The sequence below is a fragment of the Macaca mulatta genome, chromosome 9 (assembly GCF_049350105.2).
Source record: "Macaca mulatta isolate MMU2019108-1 chromosome 9, T2T-MMU8v2.0, whole genome shotgun sequence".
Taxonomy (NCBI): Eukaryota; Metazoa; Chordata; class Mammalia; order Primates; family Cercopithecidae; genus Macaca; species Macaca mulatta.
The window spans coordinates 91,219,970-91,232,481 of NC_133414.1; the positions used below are offsets into that span (position 1 = coordinate 91,219,970).

The 12,512-nt window shown below is 41.3% G+C and overlaps 1 protein-coding gene across 5 annotated transcripts in view; it reads right to left on the reverse strand.

Moving 5' to 3' along the window:
- Positions 1-12,512, reverse strand: part of BICC1 (BicC family RNA binding protein 1) — a 333,565-nt gene that overhangs the window by 202,921 nt on the left and 118,132 nt on the right. For all 5 annotated transcript variants that reach the window (XM_077946728.1, XM_015147586.3, XM_077946727.1 and 2 more), the window contains exon 2: positions 6,268-6,314. Coding sequence is in view for 4 of the 5 variants with exons in the window: in XM_015147586.3 (XP_015003072.1) it covers positions 6,268-6,314 (47 nt within the window). In the remaining variant the exon portion in view is untranslated. The remainder of the gene's footprint in view (positions 1-6,267; positions 6,315-12,512) is intronic.

Sequence of the window (12,512 nt, forward strand, 5' to 3'; positions counted from 1 at the left end):
ACAAACATTTTTAAACTAATGCCAAACCTTTTAAAACTAATGCCAATAAATATCTTAACTAGACCTTTCCATGGTTACTTGTACTACAAGTCTGTAATCCAGAGTCCTGTCTTGTGACCCTTCTTAAAAGACCTATTTTCATGAATTCAATTTCATTTTCTACATGATCCAACGCATTGAGTTTGGTTTCAAGAAATCATTTTAATCAATAATGACTAAACTTTCATCAGATGTTGATTAAAGATTATTCAATTAAACAAACGGCAGTAGTAATTAAGTTACGTCCACTATCATTAAACATACATTTTTAAACAATCTGAATGACATTCCTTGCTTCCATGGCTTTAAAAAGAGGAATAATACAGGATATGTGGTTTTCATAAAGAGGTGTGTGAAATGACTGATGAAATAAAAGAAAAGAATATGCCATTACAATGCAACTTGAAGCAGGTGACTCTACAACATGCTAAGACAATATAGACTCAAAACCCAGTCTTCCTGTGTTCAACTGAACACAAGAACAAAACTGAAAGATGAGAAGAATGAATGATGAGCAAATTATTTGATCTTTTTTTAATTTCTTCTCACTAACCCTGATTTACTAGATTCTTGATAGAAGATGAGGAGCGAATCATAAGGTATAAAAATAAGATCCATTCTAATCTTTAGTAACTTTCTAGATGATGACTAAACAGCCTTTACAGGGTGGAAAGTTACTCTTCTAAGTCTTACAAGCAGCCAGTTATCCCTATCTAGACAGTAGTATAAAGAAAACACGATCATGGATTCTGTCACTGGAACATTCTCAGGGCAATAGTATTGTGATCAGTAATAAGAACTCAGTGAATAAGTTTTCACTAGTAATGACACACATTGGTGGTGGTCATCTTTACTCAAGCTTGGGACCGACAATGTAATGCTGCACAGCTTTCTCAGTGAACCTTCAGAAACCATCAAGACATCAAATACTCTTCACTGCATACCCTTTTATAAATCTGAATTGTGAGCCATATACATGTATTACCTATTGAAATAAATACTAAAATTAAAGCTTTAAAATATCCGGATCTTATTTAAATCAAATTTGATTTGTGTTTAAGCATAAAGACTCAGTATTAGAAAAAACACATTCGTGGGCCGGAGTTAACTGAATTCACTTTTAAATAATTAAACCAAAACATATATCCATTACTAGAGGAAATAACCTACTCGAAATATAAAAATAATGGCTAGTGGAGAAAGCCGAAGTGACTTTATCATCTCTGCTGTCCCTCAATAAAAGGACTCAAGTAGTCCCCATCTAAGACCGTCTAATGCACCCATTTTTAGGTACAGAGGGAACCAAATATTTATCCCAGGAATTTTCCCCAGAAGACAACACTTGCTATTTTCCAGTCTGAAAACACCTAAAGTAATGTTTGTCTAAAAACAACGAGTTTGAAAGTTTTTAAAATATACCACATAAGCCATCAATATCTCATTTTTTCAGTCTTACTGTTAGCCTTTGTGACAAGCCACGGTTTATAGGTCAGTTTTCCAAATAAATATCCAATATACTCAAAGAGTATAAAATAGCCCTACATTAAAATATATGATGTATACTTTGAGGAAAAATACTGTACATAACCCAATGCAACAAAAAAACCTGGCTTTCATCAATTACAATGATGACTGGATTTTGTCTTCTTCAACCATTGGGATTACAGATTCCTAACGCAGTTTGCTTTGATGAGTCACATGTGTAATACAATCACTGACCCTATCCCCACCTAAAATACTGTAACCCATTTTCCCCTCCAAGATCTGACCATAGTCATTTCACAAGAGAAAGAAAAAAAGAACTGATTAAAAGGAAATAGGACAGACAGTGAGTAAGCCATGAACAACTGCCCAAAGAACTGTAAAAAACCTGGAAGATTGTTTCCATGTGTTTCCATTAGATAGAGTTGCCATTAGGAGTGGACAGAGAATACTGATAAAGTTATATCCATTCCTGCCTTTTGTAAGTGTAGTTAGAGCCAAAGAATAAAAAGTACAATTACAAGATAACTTTGCAAAGTTTTAACACAGAAAAACATCTGGAATGGATCCAATGCAAATACATAGTTTAATCTGTAATCCCATCAACCAGGGAATATTAAAAATCATTTAATATATATTTTTAATACACACAGAAAAAAGACTAAGGGTGTACAAATAGTTCTCTTTCAAAGGCAAGATTACAGGTTGGGTACCGTGGCTCATGCCTGTAATCCCAGCACTTTGGGAGGCTGAGGTGGGTGTATCACTGGAGGTCAGGAGTTCAAGACCAGCCTGGTCAACATCGTGAAAGCTCATCTCTACTAAAAACACAAAAATTAGCTGGGTGTGGTGGTGCATGCCTGTAATCCCAGCTACTAGGGAGGCTGAGGTGGGAGAATCATTTGAACCCGGGAGGCAGGGGTTACAGTGAGTCAAGATCATGCCACTGCACTCCAGCCTGGGCAACAGAGCAAGACTCCATCTCAAAAAAACACAAAAAACAAAAACAAAAAGGCAAGATTACAGATTTTTTTTTCTCTTTTTGCATGTCAATTATATACTCATTGTAGACAATTTAGAAATGACTTCTGATTTAGTATAAAAGACTAGGCAGTTAAAAATCTATAGATCAGACTGAGTATCAAAATGTGACAAATAACATCTACGGTCTTAGTAAATTTTTCTAATTAAATTTTTCTACAGAATCATCTTCTCCCCTAAAAGGTATTATAGTTTGAACTGTCCTCCAAAAAGTCATATGGTGAAGTACTAATGCCTGGGAGCTCAGAATGTGACATTTGGAAATAGGGTCACTGCAGATGTGTAATAATAAGATGAACTCACACAAGAGAAGGGTGGGCTGCTAATCCAATATAATTGGTGTCTTTATTTGGACATAGCGACAAGCACACAGGGAAAATGCCATATGAAGATGAAGGCAGAGATCCAGGTAATTCTTCCACAAGCCAAGGAACACCAAAGATAACCAGCAAACCATGAGAAGCTAAAGAAAGTCATGGAACAGATTCTCCCTTCCAGCCCTCAGAAGGAACCAACCCTGTTGACACCTTGATCTTGGGTTTCTAGCCTCCAGAACTGTGAGGTGATAATTTATCATAGTTAAGCCACCCAGTTTGTGGTATGTCAGCCCTAACAAACAAATACAAAAAGTTTCAAAGTACACCACACGAAGAAATTACACTTTGATTACAGCATTTTTTTCCCATAACAATCTCGTTTTTGGTGAATAGTGCCTGCAAAATCAATTTTTTTCTCCAAATGTCCCAGCCCCTCCCCTCCCCTCTATTGTTGCTATTAGGTAAGACTACATAACTAAGTTTTCTCCCATAGAGTGTGAAAGGAAGTGACAGATGCCACATTCAGGCCTGGGCCTAACAACCATGGTGCGCCTCTCTTCAATACTCTGTCTCCCTCACCAGCACACAACTGGACATGGTGGTGACCAAGCTTCAACAACAGAGATGAAGGCCATGCTTAGCGACAACCCAGATATGTCTTAGAAGGAGCCTGGGTCGCTGAATGATAGCATGGGACACAGCTACCAACCCAGCTGTAAGACTCTCCTTAGAATGCTATGTGAGAGTACAACAAATGACTCTGCTCTTTAAGACACTATATTGTTGGGGTTTTGGGGATTTTTTGTTATAACATCTTAGCCTTTTACCTTTTATCCTTTATTAAGTGTTTGGGAAATAAATCATTTCAAACCCATGCAGTAAAACAGTGTATAGAAAACTGGGTAGATCTCTGGAAAAAACAGTTACGTTGACTCAATGGAAGAAGTGTATAATAAGCTTAACAATTACTATTATAGCTTCAAATTTGAGATAATATGTTTGACAATCTTACTATCTGTAAAACTGAAATGTAAGCTCTTAAAGGAAATATACCAATTCTTATTTTGGAAGATTTTTAAAATTAATTTTATTATTTTCTAATTCAAAAACTTTGAGAGTAATTAATTAAATCGAGCAAAATTTAGTCATATTATGATTTTACATATATTTTTACAGTACAAAAAAACATAAAGTTATATATGAAAGTCTCACACTCCTTCTCAAATCTCCATGTAGGGAGAGGCACTATGAAGCTAGGTAGATATCCTTCCAGGCTTAGAAAAGTTGAGTAGTTGAAGTTTAAACTCAGCTAAAGGAGATTTTAACTTTTGCCATGTACACCTCAAAGTAAAAACTAAGAAACATTACAATCATAAGCCTAGATCCTTCATATTTGCATTACTTTAGAGAGAGAAAAATATTTCTTCAAAGACGCTAGTGAATGGCAATGCAGCCTGTTTCTTAAATGTTTCCCCAAATGTCATTATGTAAAACTAGAATACGTGTGACTACATGCAAGTTCCTGGAGGACGATTCAGTATTTCTCCATTACTTCATTCTACTGTAGATGAACCATAATGTCTACTTCTGTCTAGTCAAAACTGTGAAAAATGACTCTTCTGGAATTTGGGCTGTTTCTAAGTTAGAGATTTTCTGCTGGATGAGTATGCAAATCCTATATGGACACCTGTCTATGGAAAAGACACTTCCTATTGAACCAAAGAAAAAAATGAGAAGATAAAATGTACTCCCATCTAGCTATTCAGAGACCTCATTAATCTGTGACCAAGAATAGAATCTATGACTCTAACTCATAGTTTGTGGGATACACACATGTTCCTGGATTCAAACGTGTTTCCATTTAAACTACTGGAATGTATATATGTCTCTGCAAACAGTGAGAAATATTAGCAAATCTAAGAATGAAAGTCCTTTGTGATCACATACACCGTATTTTGACTCAGCTTTTAAAATGTCTGAAATCACAAAGGTGAAGCATCTGCTTTTTACATCTATCTATGAGTTAAAGAAGAACAATGAAGAAGAATCCTTTCACAGATAGCATCTATTTTTACCATCAGAGTCAACCCAAGGGAAATCTATAATTTCTGCTATTTGTTTCTTTTTCATTTTATTTTTCTTTTCTTATTTTTTCTTTGAGACAGGGTCTTACTCTGTCACCCAGGCTGGAGTGCAGTGGTGCGATCATGGCTCACTGCAGTCTCAACTTCCTGGGCTCAGGTGATCCTCCCACCTCAGCCTTCAGAGGAGCTGGAAGTACAGGTGCACAACATCACACCTGGCTAATTTCAGTTTTCTGTTTGTTTGTTTTTGTAGAGGAGGGATTTCTCCATGTTGCCCAGGCTGGATAATTCTATTCTATTCTATTCTACCCTGTTTTATGACACAGTCTCACTCGGTTGCCCAGGCTGGAGTGCAGTGGCACGATCTCAGCTCACTGCAACCTCTGCCTCCTGGGTTCAAGTGACTCTCGTGCCTCAGCCTCCCAAGTAACTGGGATTACAGGCATCTGCCACCACGCCTGGCTAACTTTTGTATTTTTAGTAGAGACAGGCTTTTGGCCAGGCTGGTCTCAAACTCCTGACCTCAAGTGATCCACCCACCTCGGCCTCCCAAAGTGCTAGGATTATAGGTGCACCCCACCATGCCCTGCCCCAGGCTGGTCTTCAATTTCTGAACTCAAGTAATCCGACAGCCTTGGCCTCAAAAAGTGGTGGGATTACAGGTATGAGCCACTGCACCCAGCCTATTTGTCTTCCCTTGTCTTATCCTGGTTGCTAACCCTTCCCCCAGCTAAGGCCAGGGCATTCTGAAATGCTTAGGTATTGAGTGTAAGTTGGAGATTAACCAATGTCAGATAACACCAAGTCAGGGGGGATAGTACCAAAACTGCAGCAGCCTGAGCCTATAAAGTAAGGTGGAAAACTCGTAGTCTGGCACATTCTATTTGGCCAGTAGAACATTTTAAAATTTGTTTTACTTTAAATATCTTTAGAAAAGATCCCCCACCATATTCATCATATAGGATAGTGTACCTCACCTTGCACAATAAACCCCTCCTATGTCACATGCCAGCCAAATGACGTATGAATGCCACATGAATTGATCCACCTCTGAGCCCTCTTACATTTTGTTTATTTGCCTTCAAGCAAAAATTTCATTCGATTTTCCCTGGAAGGAGCCTTCTTGGAATGGTTACGTCTCATACAGCATCCCCCCTTTTCCTGGCTAGCTCTGTTTCCAGCTCCCCTATGGAAACCTGTTCTCCTCCACAGGAAGAGGAGCGTTCGGGGGCTTCTAGGGTAGCTGCTGAGATAAGTATATTTCCTCTTACTTATCACCATGACAAGAGTAAAAGGCAACTTACCTTTTGAAAAAAGTCTTCCCCACTTCTGCCTTTCCCTTCAGCAGCAGCTGTAAATAAAAATGTGCACATTTAAAATACTTTTTCAATGTATGTATTCAAAAAACTTTCGAGCATCAGATATGAGGATGCAAAAGCAAACAAGATGCCAGCCTCGCTCTCCCACAGCTCAGTGCCTGCTAATATGCCTCACTGGGATGCAAAATTGGTAAAGACTAGCACGCTAATCCATCAATTACACATCTCTAGGTTATTTAACACTCTTTTGCTTTGTCTGAAAGACTCACGAACCCCTACACACTTAGATGATGAAAGTGATCTCGGCCTTTCATAGTTAAAGAACTATATGAATAAATGCAACTCTCAAAGTAATCAACTGTAACACTCCAAGCACTTCCTATCTGTGATCAATCCCAGGCAGAAGAGGCTGCCTTGTCAGCAGGTGGCTCATGTATATGGCCTACTTCTAAGCTGTTTCCATTTTATGCTTTACAATGAGTATATATTCTACTTGAATTTCAATTGGCATCATATACTTTTAATTCACTCCTTCATTTGTATATACAAAGAGAGAAAAAAAGAAAAACAGAATTAAACAGTAATGGTGAAAGTCACAGCCCACAATAACATTGCATGTAACATTAATTAAAATATCACTGTATTTGAATACCATTTTTATAGATAAATGGTAACCCATGAATACAGGACAAACCCATTTCTCAGTCTGTGTTCGTAAGTCTTGTGACTATGAACATTTTGTATTCATTTGTGTTGCAGGGTGGGGAATTTGACAAAAGGAGAGAAGCGATAAAAGAGTCAATAGCATCTTGCTTGCAACAGACTCAGACTGCATCTTTCTAAGGCCAAACAGGACTCTGATTCGGGTGTAGGGTGGAATAGTGGTTAATGAGAGAAGCCTGGTCAGGACAAAGAAAGGTGCTGAAGTAAAAAGTACTGGAAATTAAAGTCTGGAAGACCACAGTAAACCAAACACCTGCTAGGCAATACCTCAGCACAGCCAATTTGTGAGCAGAAGTGCATGGGTGTGTGTATCCAGAACACTTGTTAAAATGACTAAAGACCCAAGAAATAGGGCAGAGCAATCACTTAAGAATTCCATCTGTCACTTGGCAAGTTTTGACAAGCATCTACCATAACTTTGACACTGTTAAGTGAAAGAGTCAAAACTTGGGAGGCCGAGGCAGATGGATCACGAGGTCAAGAGATCAAGACGATCCTGGCCAACATAGTGAAATCCCATCTCTACTAAAACAAAAATTAGCTGGGCGAGGTGGTGTGTGCCTGTAGTCCCAGCTACTTGAGCGGCTGAGGCAGGAGAATCACTAGAACCCAGGAGGCGGAAGTTGCAGTGAGCCAAGATTGCACCACTGCACTCCAGCCTGGCGACAGAGTAAGACTCTGTCTCAAAAAAAAAAAAAAAAAGATTCAAAACTTCAGAAATTCTCTCTGCCCTCAAAGAAATAACAAGTATTTAAATTCTTTTTTCACCAACTTAAATTTTACAGTTAAATATAAGACACATTGTCTATTTTTGTAGAAATGTGTATTTTTTACCAACACATTTTTATCCAAACAACAGATTGCAGAGTACATGTTTCTGGAAATTCCAAGGACAATCTGAAAAAACATAAAAACAAGGGCTGAAAAGGAATTTAAAAATTGCCTTCTAACGTGTGGTAGGGCTGAATAATGACTCCCGGCAAACAGGTTCATGTACTAATCCCCAGAATCTTACATGGCAAAAGAGATTTTGTAGATGTGATTAAGTAAAAAGATAGGAAGATTATCCTGAATTAGCCAGATGGGCCCAATGTAATCGTGTCCTTAATGAAAGAAGCAAGGGGCTCAGAGAACAAAGTGATGTGACAATGGAAGCTCAAGGAGAGATGGTTACATGACAACAAAGGACAGATCAGAGATGACCAAGATTTGAAGACAGAGGAAGAAGCCATGAGCCAAGGAATGTAGGTGGCCTCTAAGAGCTGGAAAAGTCAAAGAAATTATCTTTCCCTATGGCCTCAGTAGAGAGTACAGTCCTGCTAACACCTTGCTTTCAGCCCAGTGAAAACCACTTCGGATTTCAGACCCAAAAAGTAAGATTTCTGTTGTTTTAAGCTACTACACTGTGGCAACTTGTTACAGCAGCAAAAGCAAACTAACCTATAATGCTAATGTCTTTTTAACTTTTCTTTTTGAACAAATTCCACATCATCAATAGCATGAACTGCACCCAGACACTGTCATGCCAAGTGTCAGGTTTCAGCCCAAGTGGAGGACCAAGGGGAGGGGGTGGATGAGTGGCGAGCAGCTGAAAGAACACTCGAGGAATCATAGGGAGTTGTGGCATGGCTTTATTCTCTCTCGGTGCAAGTTAGCCTGGGCGCCAGCCGGGGCACGAACCGTGGGTGCAAACCTGGGCGCGAGTCAACCCAGGCGCAAGTCATATGTACAGCGTTAGCAGGGTAATTATACCTTTTACAGACAATAGTGGCTGCAAGCCAAGCACGAGCTCACATGGGTGATCACCACGTGTTGTGGTTATGTAATGAGTGAAATTGTGCACGTGCGCTCCAAACTCCAGACTCACACGCTAGACCGGATGTCTGCCTTGGCCTATACTTGATCACAGCAGATTCATTTTCCTTATACTCCACCCCCTAGGCCAAGGGAGACACAGGCCTTGGACACACAGGTCCAACACATAGGCCTCATACATAGGCTCTGGGCATGCAAGCCAGGCCCCAGACACACAGGTCCGACACAAGGCCTTATACATAGGCTCTAGGCACACAGGCCCCAGACACTCAGGTCCAACATATAGGTCTTACATTCCACCCCCTAGGCAAAGAGAGTTTTTCTAGTGGGGAGATATGCCCACAGGGTGGAACCCTGGACCCAGAGGCCACAGCAGTAATACATGAACAACAACTCCAGGTTATGGTGGGCAACCACCTCATGGTGACATTACACCAATGTTGCTTTATACATTTAGTCAAGCTTTTATTTCCCTGCCTTTAGGAGCACTGGGGAAGGCAATAATAGGTTACCATTAATCCCTATACCCGGTCGGAGGAAGTCATCCTTCCTCCCATAGGTTTTATCACATGGCTTGGCCCTATATGGGCCGGTGACCAACTAACTGGCCACTTCTGTTACTTTTAGGTAGTTAATCACAAGGCTAAGCCTCAATAAACTACCAAGCTATTGCTGCAGATTACCGTTGGTGTCACCACCGTGGTGATCACCACTCACACTGCCCTGATTTCAGCCCATTGGCTACTTTGTCCACACCTCGTATCAAATCATATGGCGTCAGTACTAGGGTGAACTGTGACAGCAGTCCAGGCAATAGCAGCACCCAAGCTAGACCCATTCATATACCATGCTCTATCAGGAATGGAGGGGTGCCTCAGGCCCCATGGCCTTATCTTGCATTAGGACTATAAGTCCCAAGACCTCTTGCAACTCTGCTGCTAAGGGATTTGTACTCCATGTACTCCACTGCTCCAAGTAGGCACCACACTTTGCTAAAGTGGATGTCTATGCTAGCCCATTCTGGGTAGTCATTATCCATGAAGGCATCCATCCCACTATCAGCTAAGTCATCCGCACGACGACTGTAGCCCACCCTGCCATGCTCTCATGAGCCTGAAGGGCAGCATATGCAGTTACTAACTGCTTCTCTTATCAGTGAATACTGGAGCTCAGCTCCTTTCCATAGTTGGAACCAAAAGCCTACTGGCATTCTCAAGTGCTCCATGCACTACTATAGGCCCCAGGCAAAACTATCTGTGGTCACACGCACATCTAGCTCAAACACGTGCCCCTGGTCAACTACCCATAGGGCTTGTGCCTGCTGAATAGCCCACTCAGCTGCCAGGAAGGTAGTCTCAGCCGCACTATCTTAAATCTAGGCAAGGGGAACGTTGTCACTTCTAAATCTGCAAGAGAATCAGAAGTTAACATAGTATCATTAACAAGACCATGACATATGGTGGGGCTATGCATATAGCCCTGCAGCAACACTGAGAAAGCCCACTGTTGCCCTCCCATGAAGGCAAACTGTTCCTGGCTCTCTGGAAAAGAACTCATCGGCCAAGTCCACCACATAGTGGTACTGTCTCAGTTTTGTCAAGCCCACTGATAGACGGCATGGCTGCCAAGCCATGTGAAATATCCATGCCCAAAATGTATCTGTGCTGGTGTCTACCAGCACCAGCACTCGCTGGCCTCCAGTCATCCGGTGTTTCCCCAGTTCAGACCTCAGTCAGTTCCCTCATCATAGAGAAAAGGCTTTACACCCCCAGCTGGCTATAGCACATATGTAGTCTTTGAGCTGAAGTGCCCAGGTGGGACCAGGTTGTACAGCAATGTCCTTCTCCCACTTGGGCATTTTCTGGAATTGCACAAAGTTAAGAGTACTTTATTTGGCTGCTTATCGATTTTCTCTCAGTCAATCCTGGCCAAAATCAAATCAATCCACATCTGTGAGCATGTCACTTGTTGGGGCCCCCTTTTCTCCAGTCGGGGGACCCCTGCAGGCAGGGCATCTTCCTCTTCTTTATGGTGCAGACTCCTCGGTCCCACCAACAGCTTCCTCAGTATCAGAGTGGGGATCTCTGGCTGAGACGACAGCCCCAGGCCTGCATTCACAGCAGCCTCTAATTCTTTTCCGAGCTCTGTAGCCGGGCCTCCAGGCACGCCGCCTGTGCCTGAAGGTCCCCATTTATGGCAGCTTCTAAATCTTTTTCTGAGCTGTGTAACCAGGCCTCCAGGCACCCAGCCTGTACCTGGAGGGCCCTTACCTCTGCTGTATCCCTCAGGAACTGAGGGTGTACTTTTCATAGTGCATTCAAAAATGCCTAACCAACTCTGCCGGCAAAAGCTCACTCCTTCTCAGTGCTCTGCACTTCCAGCTGCTTCAGCACCTTTTCCATGCTCGTGGAGGGCCAATCTACAGCCACCTAGGTTTCTACCAGAGCCCATTAAACAGTACAGCTGCCACTGGGCACCACAGCCCATGTTGCAGTCACATGCCCAACCTGAAATCAGTGGGGACCAAAGTCTCACTCTCCTCAGTATCCTGTCGTCTATGCCAAGTGTCATGCCAAGTGTTATGTTCCAGCCCAAGGTGAGGACCAAGGAGTGGACGGATGAGTGGCAGGCAGCTGAAAGAACACTCGAGGAATTGTAGCGGATTTCAACATGGCTTTATTCTCTTGGCATGAACAAGCTGACTGGGGCACAAGCTGCACGTAGTGTCAGCAGGGTAATTATACCTTTTACGGAGAGTAGTGGCTCTGAGCAAAGCACGAGCTCGTGTGGGTGGCCACCTAATGTGCCTCATGTGGTGTGGTTACATGAAGAGTGGAGTTGTGCGCCTGCACTCCAAACTCGCTGAGTCATGCTAAACTGGATGTCTGCCTTGGCTTATTCTTGACCGCAGCACATCCATTTTCCTTACACACTGATATAGGCCGTTCGAATCACACATTTCTACAAAAACATTCTCTATAGTCTGCTCTGCAAACAATGATTTTCATTCTCTAACTTGAAAATATACCAATATTAAAGCTCAATAAAAATATAAAAAGTAAAGTTGAACAAACTTCTAAGCAAACTGGCAACTGTGGGTGGCCCTAGCTAAAGGGAACACCCAGGCAAGATAAAAGGTCAGTGCCCAAACCTAATGACAAGTGTCTTGGGGGGCACTTAGCCAATTCTTGGCTGTCTTTGTCTAAGGCTAAAAATAGTTTTAAAAGAGCCACCTTCAATGATACCCACTTTCACATGGCAATAAAAGTAACAGATAAGGACATGGAGAGTCAAAAAAATATCTAGTGGCATTCAGGAAACTTCTGTGAAAAGAAATTTTTAGAATCAGATATTTTCAAAGGTCTATCAAGCAAAGTAGATAATCACCCCTTTTACTACACGAAATTCCTGCACAACTTAAAAGTCATCTTTTGAAATTTCATTATACAACTATATTTATTACAGAAACTTCGTTGAGGAGACTTATTTTGCTCAAGACAAACTCATTATATCACACTTTGTCATGCCCCTTCATTCCAAGTCCATCAAAACACTAAACAGCCTTCACAGAATGGCCCTTCAACCTCCAGAAGAATAAAAAGGGGAAAATTTCCTAAGTTAGACCTAAACTACTATTAACTCTGTTCCAGGGGGGAAAATCACTAAAATTTAACCAGAAACCTGCACCTTTA